Below are 20,173 nucleotides of genomic sequence, written 5' to 3'. Positions count from 1 at the left end.
CCTATGCCTATAATATTGTCAAAATGTAACAAAGTAACTCATTTTATATGTTCAAGTTCTACTGATAGATGATCTATTCATATTGATTCTTCCAATCCTTATAGATGAGTTTGAAGTATGATAATGGGAATAATGCTGCATAAAATTGAGGTTCTAATATTCAATGTAGCCTTCCTTGATTAATTTGATTAATATTCATTGTTTAAAGCTTATTTAAATGTATTTTTTTTGTTTCTTTGCTAAAATTATTTTATTCCCTTTTATATGTTTTATAACCTTGTAATTTGTATGTGTGTAGTATTAATATATCTTTTAGCTTTGAATTTTATATATTTTTTGTATTTTTGTAATTGGGTTTTGTGATTGTTTTAAATACACATTGAATGAATAAAATATAATATTTTTACTATTTTTATAGGGGCTGTGATGTGGATCAGCTGAAATGGTACATTAATAAATTACATGAATACAATGATATCAAAGATGTTGCTCAGACAGTCATGGGCAGATTAGGCAAGTATTTTTCATTTTATCATTTACTTTTGCCTTTTAGAACATAAACATGCACATTTGTTTTTTGTAAAAATTTTCCTCATCCATCAGCATTGTACAGTTTATAACATTATCATGCAAGCATATTTCTAAATTTATATAACCAATTAAAAAATTTTGAATAACGGCTATTAGAAATCTATTTGCGTGCATCCGTATATATAAATCTATAAGCTGTTTATTAAGCATCAGAAAATTGCTTTAGACTTACATACAGTCTTCATTCTCACCACAGCTTTTGATTTGAAAAGACTTATTTTTTCCATTTGGCCACCAGAAGTGAAGATTCGGTAGCCAACACAAGTGAGATCCTAGTCAAAGTGTGATAATAGTTATACAGTGCACACACTTAATGTGATCACATCGGGACTTGAGGTTTCTGATGATAATAAACAATTTATAACTATGTACGAAAAAATTCTGGCTGTAAGTATGATGAGACCATGTGTTCCATTTGGTAAAATGGGACATATGAAAACGGGACAACTTCACTTTTCTTTTCGATGTAGCTGGTTTCAAAATGTTAAATCATGGTTTTTTTTCATAAGGGGGGGGGAGGGGGGGAAGAGGGATTCCATTAACCCTCTGACTGCTCAATTTTTGGACTGAAATTGCTTCAAAAATTGCCTAATTTTTGTCACTCAAAAAGTGAAGTTTGAGCAGTAATACCACGTGCCTTCAAATGCCGCAATTTAGTGGACAACTAACGACATCTGTTGGCCAAAACATAAATGAAACATCTAATACTGTATATAATTTATTTTAGTGGTTAAACGGGGGAAAAACGGGATGCGCTCCTCAATAAAGGAAGAAAAACACATGCCCGCGGAAATCGCGGGATGAGCAGATTTAGCTACATTTGAGTTGCCCGTGGAAATCGCGGGATGAGCAGCCAGAGGGTTAAACTAAAATTCCATTTTCAAATCGGAAATTGTGAGGAATTAGAATGGAACTGTATAATGTGTATCACAAATTATGATACTTTTCTTAATATAATGGTAGACTCTCGCTAATCTGGAACATATCAGACCAGGGTGTGCTGGGTTATTGAAATTGTCACATTACTAAAAGCCAATTGAAAATTTACTTGATAAGCCCATTTAAATAACAAATTTATGTGCACAGACATTCTGTGGCGTGTTTTCTTTTTCTATGCTTGAAGAAAATCTGCATTAAAAATGCAGGATTACTAGATGGGCTGAATTAACGCACTGCCGCATTATCAAAAGTCTACTGTATTAAGACATTGTGACGTGAGCAAGGAAATTTTTGTAAACATTTAGATAGGGTACATTCTGATCTCCTACATAGTCTTCCAGGTTGATAACGATAACTTACAGGAGGAAAAGTGAGTTTTCATCTTCAGAATATGCAAAAAGAAAAACTTTTGGTGAAAAAAATTTATAATACAAAAAAAACTGAAATCCCGATAAACTGTAAAAAAAAATTTTCCACATCATGACATTGGTTCGTTCTGTACTTTGTGAAAGCAATAACAACATCCAAATAATAACATTATTCATGATTCTAATAAATGCTGTATGCTGAATTTATTCATAAAAGAATAAGAGATTGAATATTATTCAATCTCTTAAGATTGTGTTGAAACACATAATGAATTTCATGGTTTTTTGTTGATTTCATTCTGAACAACAAGAATTAAACTTAATCATTATTTGGATGACCATACGCCTCGTATTTCCCGGAACATTCCTGTATTTTCATGTGATTTAATAATCAACTACTAGTACACAGAAAATTTTTTTGAAAAGGGCAAACAACTAGCAACTAGATGGGTATTTTTCCATCCAAATGGCCAAGAAAAAGGCCTGATCTAGTTTGGAAAATAACTAAGTTGTCATCACTGTTCTTACTTGAGCAGGCACTCAAGAAACACATTGCAAACACAAACTTTAGGATGGGAAATGAAAACAAGAAAAGATTCTACATTTTTTCCGATGTTAAAATGTAGGTGTTGATTTTTACCCTTTTTCAACGTTAACAACAAAACAGTCCAAAAAGAACTCAACAAGAGATGAAAAACTAATATTCCATTTTACACGAGTCTGTATTTGTGAATAATAAATTTTCTACATGAAATTCCCGGTTATAATCATCTCAAATTTCATCTTATGTAACACAGCTTCTCCTAAGGCGGCGTTAACATATGATACCCCAGGTGTTGATTGGTATTTTTTATGGTCTGTTATTACTGTATGTCCCCGCTTGTGAGAATGACCATTGACTAGCTTCATCACAGACATACTGTCACCAACACATCCCCCAAAGACAGATGCCATATCATCCTCCCCCTTCCCCCACCTCTCTAATTTGTACAAACATTTGAGATTCAATAGTGATGGAATCACTCTCTAAGTATTGTATACTCACATGGTAGGGTTCAGTATACACAGAAACACTTATAAAAACCCCAATACAGTGGAACACTCGTTATTACGACTCTCATTTATACGACTTTTACTCATTTACTCATTCATTATACACATTTGGCTTTGGTCACAGTTTATTCCTATACATATTAATGTTGAAATATTTAATTTATTAGATGCACAACATCAATTACATAGCTTTTTAATTTCAACTGGAAACCTGAAACTTGATAAAAGTTTTATTTCTGTCAATAGAATTCCAATTTTTTTTTTGTAGGTAGCAAAAGACGTCACTGAAATGAGTATTTTTATGAATATTATCGCCAGAAAAGCCATAATTATTAGTAGGATTGTAAATGGATACATAAACATTCAGCAAGAGCTGATGACCCCTTTAAAGGGGGGCCTCTAAAATAGTTTGTTTATAAGTTTTTGAGAACTAAGGATTCACGGCGAGCCATAAACAAAATAATTTACATTTGTCCAAAGGCAACTACTAGATGTACAAACCATACTTCTTCTTTGCATACTACATGTTCCTTCCGAGTTTTTCCATTGCATTAGTGCTTCGTTTCCCAGTGTTATTCGTGAAGCATTTGCAACTGGCCTGCTGGTGAGAAACAAGTACAATATATGAGTTCGTTCTTTCATTTCCAGTAGAATTTCCTTCGGTTGTGTCTTGCTTGCTAACTGGCTGCGTGAAATCATCGGCGAAATATTTTTGTAAATTTTTTCTTTGACTCCCTTCATATTGGTAGAATTTGAAGTTGAAGCTGCTTCAGGCAAACAAGAAAAGGGCTTTGTCCCACCAGCTGTTCTTTATTTCTGAAAAAAGGAAAAGCCCTCCTCCCCTTCTCTCTTGAACATAAAATGAAAATTTCGACAAAAAAATCTGGATCTATGAAAGAATAAAACTTGTGAAGAAATTAAATATGCCAAGATTTTTGGAGATGGTTGCAAAAAATATATTTATAAACAGTATTAAATAGTTAAGGCTTTCACGGCCATCATTTGACGAAAATTGTTTGTTTGGGTTCGAAGACCGTCATCTGTTTGAGTTACTTCTCAACTTTTCCCAACACTAATTGTTGGCATCATCAGGAGAATTGATAAAACTGGATCAAAAGTCCAGTTTTGAACAAATAATTTTCATCAATAAACAGTATTGTTCACAGAAAATCTTACAAATGTGTTTTTAATTTCTTCTTTTTATTGTCATTTGTAAAATAATTGTAAGAATCCTGAAGAAAGAGAGATTGAAGTAAAGGCTTTGTTTTCTTCATATTCAGATAAATTTTAAGCATAATGCAAAATTTAAATAAAAATTTTGGGAGAATTGTGGCTAAATAAAAACTATGCCGTATTTGGTCTTTTGAAAGTCGTATAAACGGGGTTCTCTTTCTCCCCTCTGTATTTCTTTTTTTCTTCATTCCCCTTTCTGTGGATCTGAAGACCACCCAATGTCTGAATTTGAATGGTTTTGTGCTACTACACTGATGTTTATCTATCTATATTGCTCTAAAATAGAATGTTTTAACTCTGGCATCTGATGAAAACTTGGTAACTTTAGATCCTTTCTACTCCCAGGGTTATATAACTAAATCATTTTCACTTTAATGAGCATCAAAAGAAAAAAAAAATCAATCAATGGTCATATCCTTCGCTTCGGCCATCCTACATCTGTTCTTTGTCTGACTTTATATGAGAGCAAAAGACCTATTCCTTAAATATCAGTCTCTGGAAAACTTATCTTTTCAGTTCCTACTTTCCTTTTCCTTCTTGGAAGTCATAAAAAATGGGCCTTTCAAATGGCGAAATATTTTTGTAAATTTTTTCTTTGACTCCCTTCATATTGGTAGAATTTGAAGTTGAAGCTGCTTCAGGCAAACAAGAAAAGGGCTTTGTCCCACCAGTGGTCATTTTTTATCTTCACTGGTGGGGCAAATATAAGGGCTATTGAGGCAAAATCCCCACCAGTTAACATGTAAAAGAAAGGCTTGCCAAAATTAGTTTTCACCTGCAGGTTTGGCAGGCATTATTTTTTATATTAAATTATGGTATTTTTTCTTTCAAACCAAGAACATCTCAGGTTTATCACCATGAGCAATTTACTACCTAGTGTAAGTGTGTGTACCTAACAGTCTGAGTGTGCATCTAATGATTTGTCTGATTCAGTGCTGCCAGCTATATTTCAGAAGTGAAGTTAGTGAAGTGTAATAATTGAATGTTTGTACCGTTTGTAGACCTGTTTCTCTCTGTAGTGAGACTTTTTGACGAGGAGATCGGCTCACATTCGCGTCTAAAAGTTGCGAACCACAGAAAAATATCTTCATCTGACCACCACTGTGGCATCTTCCTCTCCAAAATTTTAAGGAGTAAATTTTGTGAAAAGAGGGGTATTTTTTTTATATGGAAAACAGAAGTAACTCTGCTCTTTCAAATTTGAGATTTTTTAAAATATTCTCAGCCCAAGAATTTGGAGGAGTAAAATTGAATTTTGATGTGTTTTGGCGAACACTGGTCATAATGTTTTCCATATATTTTTGATTCATTTAGGGCCGCAACTAGATGCTCATTCACCCGGGGCAAGTGCCCCCGGGCGCCCCCTTGTAATGTTACAGGTAAATTTTGAGAATCAAATTTGTGCCCCCTCTGGTCCAGCGCCCGGGGCACGAGACCCTCCTGCTCCCCCTTAGTTGCGGCCTTGGATACATTGCAATAAGTTTTTTTTTCTCATCCCTGGCATGAAATTTCTTGTCAGTTTAGTTGTGTTTCTAACTTGCAGTTTGAACATGTTTTGCAGTTGACTTGTGATACAAATGTTGCCCATGCTCCACCGAGTTCACAAAAAGTACACATTTTTGTCTTTAAAATACTGTTTTGTTTACCTTTATATTGTACAATTAATTTGCTGAACATTGTATTTCTGCATTAAGAATTCTTATTACTTCTTGATTGGCTAGAGTGTTTATTTCTGCATGCATCATTATTCAGCGTCCTAATAGTTAATGATGATAAAAACTTTCATATTTGAATATCCTAAAAGTCAGTTGAACTCGTATTCATGTGATGTAATCAAATTTGCCTTTCTTTTATTCAGAGGTAAATAGCCCTTACTTTTGAAACAGTCCCTGTATTTGTTATGAAGGAATATTAGGACTGTGTATAATAATAAAAAAATATATATATATTTTATTTCAAGCAAGTGTGTGTTTGTGTGTGTGTGTTTTGAAATGCATAGTTTGTTTGATTTCTATAAAATATCAGATTATTTAAAGAAAGGGATAAAAAAGCAGTACTTGTGTGTGCTATCTGATAAACCTGTTGAACTTGTGGCCAGGTAGATCAGGATTCAAATCTTGGCAGTGGCAAAAATTGTAAAAACAATCTTGAATGAGCAATTAAATGATATAGGTTTAATGAAAGTTTTTTTTTTTTTTCCAGCTGTTCTGGAGGAAATAAGTGTAAAAGAAGTTCATCAATTATTTGGCCTTTGTGACAATGACTGATTTATTGTAAAAAGTATAAATAACACTTATGTCTGCGCTTGCACAAAACAATTGTTTTTACATTTTGATTCTTGTCTTTGATATGTGAATTTGTAAAGCTGCTCATTTTCTTAATGTTTCTATGTACCCTATGAAATATATGCCCATAATTTTTTTTTCTCCCAAAACCAGCAGACAAGTACTGTTATACTCTGACTTGTACTCATTTCATGGAGTAAGACAAGTCACATCCAGACAAACTTTCTGACCAAGTCAGAAAACAAGGACTGCTGAATGTGCACTTGAATTTAATATATCAATATTTTTTTTTCTCCATAAGATTTAGAAAAGGATTCCTTGAGAATGGAAATCCAAAATATTTTTCTGAGTGGCGAGAGAAGACAAAAGTGATTTTTAATGTTGATGCATAAGAATTATGTGATATATTTATATCTAATTATTATCTATGATCAGTGAAGGAAAGAAAATAAACAGTTAAAGAGTGAAGTTTATTATATACATAATGACTGATTAGATTCATGCCAGTTGTGATATTTTTATAAAGCCAAAGGAGAAGGATCAAGTTTTATTTTGCACTTCAAATAGGTAACTAGAAAATAAAATGTGCTGTACATTGGAAATCTTTCTTTCTATATAATTTTTGTATTATCCTGAACCCAGTGAAGTACCCTGTGCACGTTCGTGTAATAACCATATGCATTCTTGAGTCCACAACTGTAGCCATTAACTTCACTGATTCCCCAGCTCACGATTCCGATTTGGACCCAGTAGACACCTCCCAACTTGTTTGTCTGTGATTGTATCAAAGGTCCTCCACTGTCACCGTCGCACGTGTCACCATTTTCTGTAATTGAACAAAGATTCTCATGGATTAAATAGAAAAAGATATATTTTAGTGATCAATATAATTTTTGATGAGACAACAGCTTTACAGCAGCTTTAAATTTTACCATAATAAGTGATTTTCATCATTGTCACAGTTGTCAAAATTTCAGTGTTATAAGTTTCCTGTATATATAGTTTTGGCACTGAACAGTTTGTTATCATATGGCACTTTTGAAGCAGCAAGAAGTGAACCGCATTGGAATGCATACAGCCTAGAAGTGGTGTGTGTGTCTAGAGATGTGGGGTATAGAGAAATTTAAGAAAATTTGACATTAGTGTTTTTCTTTTTAATTAACACATGCTTCATTCCAAAAGAAATAATTAGTAATTATGATAATGGGAAACCTGACGTTCCATGTGACAATGATGATAATATTTTCAAAAAATAATTTCTAGTTAAAAATTATTTATGGTCAAGACAAAATGAATGTAATCCTATTGAAAATCAAGATAAAATTTCAAAATTTCTTCAAATTTAATTGTTGAAAAATCATATTTGTAAAATACATCAATGAGCCATATGACACTCATTAGACCTTTCAATTTCCACAAATAATCATTTCTTATAAAAATTTGAATTAAAATTAATTTAAAAAATTTTTTTAACAAAGCATGTCAAAAATGGGTTAACTTGTGATTTTTCTCAACTTTAGTTAATCTAAAAATTTTATTGATAATTCAAACATAAAACCTATTAGATTCGTTTTGTAATGTTGTTTATATATACACTCATTGCCATAAAAATTTGCGCACCAAGAAATAATTGTGGGATCGAAACGAAAGTTGGCCTGAAGGTACATGTCGGGCAGATATGCAAATGATTAGAAATGCAGCGTGATTTCGCATTGCGTAATGCCACTGGAGGGCGTTGAACTTCGTTCTCCTTGGAGTATAAAACAGGTAAGCAGAGCTTGCTGGAATGTATTTAATCGTTTGCAAAGGAAATGCTGAGGTAGACATGCCGTTATGCCGCCGTCGAAGACCATATGAGCAGTTGTCAGAGTTCAATAGGGGAAGAATCATCGGGATGATGGAAGCTGGGTGGTCAGCTCGGCGAGTATCTCGTCAACTAGGCCGTTTTGATTTTACTGTGAGGAGGTGTTGGGACCAGTGGACAGAAGAGACGTCATTTACACGGCGACCAGGTTCAGGACTCCCTCGACAGACCAGTCGTCGAGAAGACCGTCACATCATCCGAAACGCACGCGTAGAGCCAACTGCCTCATTGGCCGCTATCCAGACACAGGCAGCAGCTTCACTACGGGCCCCTGTGTCTTCCCGAACCATCGCAAGGCGCCTGGCTGAAGGACATCTGGTATCGCGGCGCCCATTACGTGTGCTGCCAATGGACTGCAGCGGAATGGAACCAGGTCGTCTTCAGCGACGAATCGAGATTCAACTTGAGCAGTGATGACAATCGTGTTCGTGTGTGGAGGCCCCGTGGTGAACGCTTCAATCCTGCCTTCGCTTTACAGCGACACACTGCTCCCACAGCTGGTGTCATGGTATGAGGTGTCATAGTATATCACCCCTAATATTGATCCATGGCACAATGACAGCCCAGCGGTACGTCCATAACATCCTTAAGCCACATGTGTTGCCACTCACGGCAGGGCTCCCAGGAGCCATTTTTCAACGAGACAATGCTAGGCCACACACAGCAACGATGTCACAAGAATGACTCCGCCACATTACCATCCTTCCCTGGCCTGCTCTATCCCCAGATTTGTCACCAATCGAGCATATCTGGGATCATTTGGGACGGCAAGTTGGACACCCTACGAGGTTGGTCGAACTAGAGGCGCATTTACAGCAACTGTGGAACGAGATGTCTCGGGACATCATACGGAACTTGTATGCCTCAATGCCCGCTGGTATCGCATCGTGCATTCGCGCTAGAGGGGGTCCAACAGAGTACTAAAACTTCTGTTCATCTGTACTTTTTTCTGCAATAAATGATCCTTTTTCTTGGATTTTCTAATCACTTACTTATATCAACGTAGTACTTACATGTGTAAAATTTCGTTTCATTTTGACGACTTCTTCTGGGTGCATTTTTATGGCAATGAGTGTATATAGTTTGCTTATTTTAATGAAGAGTCCCGGGGTGAAAACCACTTTACAGCAATTTTTTCGAAAATGAGATAGCAGTGCCATCTTGTAACGTTCAAGGAGTACTATCCCTGTGCATTCTTTTTTTTTTGGGTAGAATGACTTTAAGCAGTAAAAAGAAGTTTCAGCATTCTGGAGAAAAACCATTTTACTCCACATGTTCAGATTCATTATTCCTCAAAATCTAATTTGGGTTGCCAAGTGGTTTTACCCCTGGATCCTAGATTACCCCTAGAAGAAAAAATTTATCATTTTTGATACCAAAAAAAAAAAAAAGTCAAGTCTCACCATCACCAGTTCCTGCACAGAACATATTTTGGGTGAATTTTTCTGCTTTGCCACCGAAAGATATGAAGCTCTTGAGGCAAAGTTCACGTTCTTGAATGGGAAGGTAGACTTCTTTCAAATGACTCAAGGACTTGATTTCTTTCGGTATGATACTTCCTTCCTTTAGAACTTTGTTATAGCCCCAACCAGCAGCAAAAGCTTTATTACCGGGTTGATATAGTCTGGTATCTAGAGGTAGATCTTGGGGGGGAGGAAAAAAACAATGTTATGATTTTTTTTAATACTTGAATAAGTCTTTATAATCAGCTAAAAACCGGTTGTCAACCAAGTTGATAGTAACAAACATAGGTATTCTCGAAACGCTTAATATCTGGAAGGATTGGGGATGAGGATGTCTTTACAGCTAGTTGTTCTAATACAAATACAACTTATTCTGGCCATATTTACTCAAAAGAACTAGAATGCTGTCCCTCGCTATACAGCACAATTCCCCCTGCAGCACATACATAGCAACTGCTTCAAAAGTTTCTAATGGGAATACCAAAACAACCACCAAATGCTGCAGCAGGGCTTTCTACATCTCACAGCCAGGATTCCAGGCTGAAATCTCTCTCATTTACAGAAAACGTATTATGCAAAGTAAAAATAATAATATATAGCATTTCATCTCGGACAGGAAGAGTGTTAGCTTCCCCTTCCTCCCGTGGTTTCCTCTGTGGGCTCTGAACTTATTTAGGGCCCACTTCCCAACTTTTGTTGAAATTTCATATGGAGGTAAAGCACTGAGTAAAACTTTCGATGCCTAAATACGTAAAAGTCATATTGCTTTCAACTTGTGTTATAAACACGATAAAGCACAACTCAGTCGATAGTAAATTACTTGTGGTAATAGAGCGGAGTTTTGCTCGGTTCGAATGAATGCTTTCAAATCTCTAGGCTTGGGTGAAAGGAGAGCAGGCTCATCTTCCATCATAGAACAAAAAACTTGTTTTGCTGCTCCATGCGAGGTCTAATCGTTGAAAAAGCAGGATAAGTAAAAGGGATTTGATATAGTGGTAATACTATACTATAACTAATCACATTTGTGCTCTCAAAATAGGCGGGTGATTCAGCCTCAGGTTTCAAGGAGCCCCTAAGTTCAGGCACGCCTGTCAGTTGTGTATATCTCCCTTTTTCATGCGCAACTTCACCTGCATTCTCAAACTTCCTGTCATGTGTTCAGGATGATCTGAAAATGTGTATCTTTCTTTCATGATCCATTGGCATGCAACTTGTTTTATGTTATGCTGTCAGATAGATTACAGCTAATTCAGAAGACATCCATAACTTTAGCTGAGATTCCACCCAAACCATGGGCAAGTATTTTTTTTGAGGAAAGCATGCCCCGATTTCAACATGGTTTTTAGAAAAATTGTCCCTTTATATTAAATACTAGCTACAATTCCCGGTGCTGCCCGGGTTTTCTTCAATTACTGCGAGGATTTAAAAAACTAGAAACCCTTACAAAGGAGAATGAACTATTATATATATATATAATACTGGCAGCATTAAAAAGAAGTGATAAACCATTGTCAAGACGTGTGACGTCTGAAACGCATTGCTTAGGAACCACGGTAAACATTCCGAAAGTGATTGTTGAAGCCCAGGAACCATTGTTGCCCGGCAGTTTTCTGCCTATTTTGGGCATTTACCCAGCTCTGGCGAACTTTTAAAGTAGCCTATTCAAGTCGGGTCCTGTTTGGTACGTATGCAGAATTTGACGACGATCGATCTGAAATTGTAGATGTGTATAGAGAGAACACAGCCAGAAAATCAATTATGTACAGGGTGATTCAGAAAGATGGGGAAAAAGGTAGTACACCCAAAAAAATATATATATTTTTTGTGTTTACTATCACCTCAAAGTTTTCCCATCTTTTCTGAATCACCCTGTATATATATATATATATATAATTAGTGAACAATTTGGATTTTAGAAATATTTTTGAATTAAAAAAATACCAGAATTATTCAGTGATTTTAAGCACGTAAAATAATGCATTTACTCTTCCCAGTGAAAATTCAATCACAAGGGCTTTACAGGGATTAACAAAAAATTAGATAAAAATTTATTTTATTAATTAGCAAAGTTTTAAACCACGTTTACGAAACCCAAAGAAAACTTAACTAGGGAGTTATGTGAGTTCTAGCATTATGTTAACATGCCGAAATTATAGAATACCTCCTTTTAGTATTTCTGTAAAAATTCTAAAAAATGTCTCGAATCCAAAGTATAATCATTTGCTCGGCAATTACGAGATATCTCGCCTAACTTGATGCTTCGTATTTCGGCAACCATCGGATATCTAGCTTCCTTTAAATCTTATTTCGGCAATGACTAGCCCAGATAGTTTTTACCGTTGGCTTCATCTTCGAGCATGATTTGCGTTTCCCTTTCCCCCCCCCCCCCTCTCAACCTGTCGATCAACAGCCAGTAGGCGTGGTCTACCATTGTTCACGTTTTGATAACAGAAGAGAGATGGTGTACAAAATATTACTTTTCTTCCCGTCCCTTCGGGATAGTATAGATAAGGATAGAATATTTCCTTTTCTCGACTTTTTTTGTAAAAAAATTATTCTCTGAGTTGGGAAGGGGAATCTCTATCACCTGTACAAAATCGGGCAAAAAGTAGTCTTATTGTAAAAATATGTGGGCTTTCCACTGTACCAGTTATAATGTGGACCAGTGTGATTTATAAAACCGCTTAAAAGCTTGAAAAATTTACAAAAAATATATTGTGAATAAAGAAATTAACTCTCATTTTATTCTCCAAACGCATCCAAGAGTCAGAAGAGAAAAGAAAAATACCATCTTGTCGATAACAGATCTGTGAAACCCCTCTTTGTTTAGCGAGGATATTAAAAGTAGTCGAGTATAGATTTACCAATAATTAAAAAATTACCTTCAGGAGGAAGACATACCGGGCGGATGTACGGGTTGTATATGATCGGTCGAATAAGGACAAGTATCGCTACATCGTAGTCCACATTAGAAGCGTTGTATTTCGGATGGATGATAATGTTTTCTACCTCGAACTCTTGCATGTTAGTGTTGTTCTTTACATCAGTCACACCTATTGGACATGAAATTAATTATTATCCCCAGAAAAATGTACGAAAATCTCATTCTTTTTTTCACAGTGTTTCACAACCGGGACCTCGTGAAACCCCAGGGTTCTCAAAGATATCACTATTGGGGGGGGGGGGGGCTGTATCGTGGACAAATAATTTAATATCAGATGCAAATAGTTTCTGGAATTATCTGGGTAAAAATAGATATAACTAGGTGTAAGTTAGGAAACCCACATAATACAAGAGTTCCATAGAAGATAGGGTTCTAATCAGTATTCAGTAGAACCCCAGGATTTCAGGAGAGGTTTTCTGGGGTTCCACGTAATTAAAAGTGGTGAAATATTTGATTGGTTGATGTATTAAAAGTACCTATGTTTGAGAGTAAAAAGTATTTATGCTTGTTTGGGATCTGTTTACGGTATTCTCAGAAGCTAACTGAATTTTACAAACCATATTGGGTTTCGCTTACCCAGGACCATAGCCAGAAGTTTCTTTCGGAGGGGATGGTATGGATGTTTAGAGGAGGGGTGACGGAGTGATAGAACAATAACTTAACCATGTTATTCCATAAAAATCAACAATTTTCTAATGTTTCAGGAGGGGACCGCCCCTCCACTACGACCTTACACTTACCCCAAATTTCTCCACTAACCTTATTGTACCTCACTTGAACTTGAAGGACGTACACACCCAGTTTCTCATCTCTGAGATATATCAAAGCATTCTCAAAGGATGAGGGAATCCATTGTACCTCACTGAAATATTTAATGGCTCGGTCACATGGGAATAACTCACCCAATCTGACGATTACGTCGTGTAGACTGATCGGCTTCTCTGAGTTTTCCCTGCACACGCAATGGGCAGCGGTGAGAATGAATTTCTGGCCTACGATTGAGCCGCCGCATTTCAACTGAAACGAGAAATAACATTTTATGCAACACATATGGAACGTCGGCATTTTTAGCTGTTGAAATAGCTACGCACATGCATTTTCACGAGACTTTTTTTTTATCGGTAGCCTACAGTATTTTCGGGTTTCCAGCAAGCATAGTGTGTTGCCCCCCCCCCCCCGTCTTTTTTTCTTAATACTTACACATAGTTTAACTTCGTTTTCTATTCATTCGGGAATTAATTAAAAATCATAATAACTCAGAAATAACACATGTAGGGGAAGCTAGAATGTGTTCTAGCTTCCCCTATATAGGAAGTGTGAGTATTGTGGAATACCATTTTTTTAATTTCAATTTGAAGATGACAGACACCTAAAACTTGTAAATTTTGTAGTTATTTTTGTAGTTGATTATAATGGTGGTGTCGTAGTCTGCTTATAAGTCATAGATGGGTCATTCCCAAAAAAAGTACATTCCACATTTTTGAAATGGTCAATTGAATTATTGGAATAAGGTCAATATTTCATAAATATTTTTCACTTTTATTTGGTAATAATATTTTATTTTTTGGGTTTTATGACTGAAAGTCATTGATTTTGTCCACCCTGTTATGAAAACAAATATCGCTTTAAAAAATAATTATTATTTCTGCTGTTTTTATTTCGTAAAATAATGAAATCAACTTATTTCTTACACATATGCTGATAAGAAAGGCAGTTTTAAAAATTTTTTTTACTTTTTTTCTGTCCTTTTGATGGTTTTTCATGATTTTTTCAAAATAGCACATGGAAAAAATTTATTTTTTACACACATTTAACTACTTAAAATCAAAACTTAAACTTTATAAATCAAACTAAACTTTAAAATCAAAACAAAGAATGAGTTGAAAATTTATAATTTAATATCCTAGTTTGAGTGTTCTTTCATTGTTTTGCTTGTGAACTGCAAACAGACTGCGTAGAAATGTTAAACTGAGAGAAAGATATCTCAAATATTCTAAATAGGCTACACAAATACACTTGTTCCCGGATAACGTCTCTCACAATTACTCGAGATGGCAAAGCACGAAGCAATGCGAAGGACAACACAGAGATTTATTTCACAGAACAGCACGTAGTTACAAGCAGCGATTTTGACGAAACAAGCTAAAAACAGAGAGCGACTTCTAATGCATACAAAAAAAGAGATCTCGTCTTCAAGAAAATGCAACAAAAGTCATAGTTCCGCCCTAGCGGCGCTACTATATTGGAATTGAAACCTTCCACAACTATCTCCACGATTGTCACGGGATCTTTACAATTCTTTTGGTGCTATGACATCGCAAAATCATTGGAGCTGTTGCCAGAATTGCCGTTCATTTGGCGAGATTTACAGAGAAATCCGTTAATGACCATTTATAGTTGAAAGATGACCATTTATATAATTTTCGCAACACTCTTTTATTTTCTCAAAAATTATGTACAAATTTTGATAGGTGTCCCAGAGACTCCTAAAAACATCCGCCTTTGAAAAACATCCACGCCCATGAAGAAATTCAAAAAACACATGCTCCCCACCCCATCCCCCGTAATTTGAATTTTGGCTTTGGTGTGACGGAGTCGATTGGTGAATGGGCGTAAAAAGAGAAACCAATTAAGTTTTTACGATTATTAAATTTATTTTTTTGCGTGGTGTATCAGCCTCCGCCAACAAAGAATGTGACCAACAAAAATTAATATAAGTCACACAGAGGGGTTAACAATAACAAATTAATTTATCAAATAAAAATACATATTGTTACGGGAATATCGTAGCGTAATTTTTTATGAACCCCTCGAGACAATAAGCTGTTGCCAAACCGGAAATGCCAAGATATGCTCGAAGCTTCTAGATTCATCTAGAAGGTCTCCAGACGGTGGCGCCACAAAACCAGAATTATGCGAGAAATCTAGGATTTTCGTCATGCCTATAAAAATCATGCGATAGCCAGTGGAGGGAGAGAATTGTTGGATTTCATGCGCAGTAAGAGAACTCTGATCTCGTTAACGTGTATCTCTGCTTGTAAATACATGTAAAAAATTGTTGTTCTGCAAATAAATTTGTGACGTCCTGAGTATTGTTTCATCCTGTGCTTATTTCCAGGACTTGTAAGAAATTATCCGGAACAATTTGGTGTCAGAGGTGGGATAATTCAAGGACTTGAATGGGAAAGACAAGAGGAATGGAAATGGGTGAAATGCGAGAAGAGCTGAAACAATTGCTGTCTGTGATGAACAAATCTGCCGCCATTGTCAACACATCTTTCACGGCAGCGATAGATGTCACCAAATCTATCGCTGCCGTGAAAGATGCTGTCACTAACTCTATCGCTGAAGTAAGACAAGATATCGCCACAGCATGAAGGGAGACATCGCTATTACCATCGCTGGAGTAAAGGACGACATCATCACTGCTATCGCTGAAGTAAAAAAAAGAGCTTCCTCAGGAGATCAACTAACTTGAAGTTCCGCAGAGAAATATGGACGAGGTACATGTGTGGTTTAGTAGTAGTAGGAGATGAACTCCGTCACTGAGAGGGTGAGCGTGGCGGAGGGATGAGTGAACGCGGTCGATGAGAAGCTCTCGAAGAGGATATAAGAGCTAGAAAAGAAAATTCAAGAGCCTACATTTTCCGCGGAGGCTTACCAGGTCCTGCCAGTCATAGTTGACGTCAACCGGCTGAACATCAAGCCCTCGACGTATGACGGAAGGACATTGTGGTCGATCTTCAGGACCCAGTTCGAGATGATCGCCTCTGTGAACGGATGGGATTGTTTTCTTAAAACCTTCCACCTAGCCGCCGCACTCCGAGGAGAAGCTGCCGAAGTGCTTCCGACCTCGCCGCCAAGAGCCTACCCAGCTATGAAGCTCTGACGAACGCACTGGAGATGAGATGCGGAGAAAACTACCTCAAGAATTTCCATCGGCTACAACTCAAGACCAGGCAACAGAAGATCGGGGAAACATTGCAAGAGCCGGCTATAGAGAGGCAGTCGCAGTTGGCGTATTCCTATTGCCCGCCGGACATCAGGGATGGATTGACCCTGCAATGCTTCATCGACTCCGTCAGGGACCCCCAATATCCAGCAGTCGTTGCGTCTGGGCGAATACAAGGACATGAGAAGTGCTCTGGTCTACGCTATGAAATTCGAAGCAGTCCAGCAAGCTACGAGGAGAGACAAACGAATTGTCAGCGGTGCTGTTGCGGAGGACTCTACTGCGGACATCATCAGAGAGCTGAAAGATCTCTTGAAGAGTGCCACCAACGATCGTGGGACCCGGAAAGACATGTCACGGGTGTACTGGAAAAGACCTGAAAAAGGACACCTGTGGAGCGCATGCTCAGTCGTGGCTGCCGGTACGGGAAATACACCATGCCGAGTGTACCACGTTTCACAGCAGCATTTTGGATACTATGGACTCTACGTGAGAGGCGAAACTGATGAACTCCCTTGTAGAATGGTAATCGACACCGCAGCCAACATGAGCATCGTCAGAACGGACTTGGCCCAAAAATTTCAGCAACGACTTCTCTACGTACCACCATCGTTGACGCTGCAGACAGTCACGGGAGAAAAAAATGACTGTGCGCGGAAAATTGGAAGTCTCAGTGAAGTTCACCACGGTCACCTACCGACACACCGTTTTCGTGGCAGACATAAAAAACCCGTGAATCATCGGACTGTACTTCCTGAGGAAACATGGACGTTCCTTGGACATGAGAAATAGCCAGCTGCATATGCTTAGAGAAAACATCGCCCTACTCAGATGTGGTCGTGACGAATTTCCTCCATAGAAAGTGACGACCATTCCGAATGCGGGAAAACAGTTCATGCCCGATGTCATGAAGAGGAAGATCCAGCCTCGTAAAAACAAAGCGCACAAGAAAAGCGCAAAAAAGTCCACAAAACCATCGCCATTGCCTCAAGGCAGAAGAGAAATGCAAGCCGGGAACCCTGTAGTGAGACAGATAACATCTAGGGTCTCCAGTGATGATCCGTGGAGCAACAAAAGCACCGGAAGGCTCAACTGTAAGTTCGCGACATACGACCAATACTGGACTTTATGGAATCCACCAGGAATAAACCAACGTTGCAAGACGTCGCGTAACGTAAAGCATCAAGACGCAAGACGTAAAGCATCAGAATCAGTAATGTGTGTAATCAGTAATATAGTACACCACAATAAGCAAAGCATCATAGTACGCTATGCACCACAATACGCATTAAACGCTTTATTACAATGAGCAATACAGCATGCGATGCACTACAATATGCAATGCACCATTATTTGCAGTGCACCATTATTTGCAGTGCACCACAATAAGCAATGCACCATTTTTTGCCGTGCACCACAATAAGCAATGCACCATTTTTTGCCGTGCACCACAATAAGCAATGCACCATTTTTTGCCGTGCACCACAATAAGCAATGCAACAAAATACGCAATGAAAAGCAAGTATTCATCCTCGACTCAAAATGAAACCTGTCAATTTCCCCATAAAGAGATCTGTCTAATTCCCCGCCCTGGGTACCCGGACCCTGTATGTTGGGAGCACTGGTGATGTATACATACGTCTGGGTACATGCACAAAACTTAGTCCCTACATGACAAGCAGTTCCCGATGTGTTCAGGAGTTAAATGAAAACTTAACCCCAAATCGTAACCGACTTCCGTAACACAAAAACGTAAGTGATTTCCTAAACTCAAAAAACGTCACCGACTTCCGTTACATAAAATCGTCACTAATTTCCGTTGCTTAGAAACGGGCCCTTTTCGAGTTTGTGATTTTATATTATAGAGTAGATAACATGATTAGTAGAAAGCTATATGACTTGACTTGACTTGTTTTACGTCCTTTTGTACCAACCTAGGGTTTTAGGACGGGTAAAAAAAAAGAAATATACAAGGTTAATGTGTTAGTTTGTTAGTTTTTTAGGGTAGGAAAAAAATTTTTGATACATCAACATATATGGAAAATACCATACATTTAGAAAATTATAAAATAACTGAAACATATATATAACTATACCCATTCACTTTGTATATACCACCTATACAAAACCCATACCAGTACACAGCTTTATCACAAATTGTACAAATATTAAATCAAATTCACAATATATACAGCACAAGAAATTTTCTCGCATCAAACCAAATAGCTACATACAAGAAAAACAATCATACTTGTATGATCCAACATAATTATTCATAACAAAAATCACAATACATTAAGCAAAAAATAAAAATAAATAAAATAAATTCCATAAAATAGACAAATGTATTAAAAAAAAAAAAAAAAATATATATATATATATATATATATATATATATATATATATATATATATATATATATATATATATATATATATATATATATATATACAAGAATTATAACGATGTTTGCAAGACATGAGTAGATGGAAAAACAAATCAGTGATATTTACATCAGATTAATCAGGGACTTGAGGGGAAGAAAGAGAGAGAGAGAGAGAGATAGAGAGAGAGAAAAAAAAAAAATTAAAAAAAAAATTTGACTATTCAAAACAGGATGTATATCAAATTATCAAATTTTGAGAGAGAGAAAAAAAAAAAAAAAGAAAAAAAATCAGAATCTATTACATTTAGATAAATACACTTCCAATCCTTTGACAAATAATTTTGGAGGAGCAATAAACATAGCTCTCCAATTACAATTCTGATTATTTCTTATACCAATACTTTGGAAAAAGGTATTGCGATATTTATTCCAATGTTTGCATATAAAAAAGAAGTGATCATTTGATTCTTGATCATCACAATAGTCACATTTCGCAGTCTCTTTCTGATTAATTCTGCACAGATAACCATTAGTTGGGGCTCTGTTTGACAATAATCTGTAAAATAATGTTTCATATTTTCTCTTCGTAAAGTAAGGTGAATATTTATTAATAGTATTAAAAAAACGTGATGCAAGTGGATAAAGAAGCTGATATCTGAAATATCGTTCAATGTGGATGTTCCATGACTTCTCAAGCAAATTCAGCACATCTTCAACATATGAAAAATCTGGAAAAGTAGGGTTTGCATTATTAGCAGCAGTTCGAGCCAGTTTATCTGCAATTTCATTGTAGGAGATGTTCTTGTGACCTGGTGACCAGACAATTGAAATGAATTCTGCCCGGCTAGAAGCATCTATTAAAGAGAGATGTGTAGTAAAGATGGCTGAATGTGACTTTGGATTTATGGAGGCTAATGCAGAAATTGCTGATTTGCTGTCTGATAATATAACATAGTGACGTTTTTCAGGTATAAATTTTGAAGCAGCAACAGCAATGGCAAGACACTCAGCTGTAAAAACAGAAGAAGAGTCATGAACTGTAGCCTGGAAAGTTCTCATATTTTTATTACAAAAGACTCCTATTGTTGTATGAAC

At 36.6% G+C, this 20,173-nt stretch overlaps 2 protein-coding genes across 8 annotated transcripts in view; one reads left to right on the top strand and one right to left on the bottom strand.

Moving 5' to 3' along the window:
* Positions 1 to 7,071, top strand: part of LOC149084265 (DNA repair protein SWI5 homolog) — a 34,305-nt gene extending 27,234 nt beyond the window's left edge. For all 5 annotated transcript variants that reach the window (XM_089234634.1, XM_089234632.1, XM_089234635.1 and 2 more), the window contains 2 exons: positions 419 to 513; positions 6,387 to 7,071. In XM_089234634.1, coding sequence (XP_089090760.1) covers positions 419 to 513; positions 6,387 to 6,451 — 160 coding nt within the window. In that variant the 3' untranslated portion in view covers positions 6,452 to 7,071. The remainder of the gene's footprint in view (positions 1 to 418; positions 514 to 6,386) is intronic.
* LOC149084264 (complement factor B-like) overlaps positions 7,004 to 20,173 on the bottom strand; it is an 86,852-nt gene continuing 73,682 nt past the window's right edge. For all 3 annotated transcript variants that reach the window (XM_089234628.1, XM_089234627.1, XM_089234629.1), the window contains 4 exons: positions 13,643 to 13,757; positions 12,679 to 12,849; positions 9,737 to 9,976; positions 7,004 to 7,295 (listed from right to left, as the gene is read on the bottom strand). In XM_089234628.1, coding sequence (XP_089090754.1) covers positions 7,081 to 7,295; positions 9,737 to 9,976; positions 12,679 to 12,849; positions 13,643 to 13,757 — 741 coding nt within the window. In that variant the 3' untranslated portion in view covers positions 7,004 to 7,080. The remainder of the gene's footprint in view (positions 7,296 to 9,736; positions 9,977 to 12,678; positions 12,850 to 13,642; positions 13,758 to 20,173) is intronic.

This window comes from Pholcus phalangioides, unplaced genomic scaffold, assembly GCF_987345545.1.
Source record: "Pholcus phalangioides strain wild (caught in Gottingen) unplaced genomic scaffold, Ppha-v1.0 ptg000008l_1, whole genome shotgun sequence".
NCBI lineage: Eukaryota > Metazoa > Arthropoda > Arachnida > Araneae > Pholcidae > Pholcus > Pholcus phalangioides.
The sequence above is the reverse complement of the archived record's forward strand: the minus strand, read 5'-3'. Positions and strand labels throughout refer to the sequence as shown.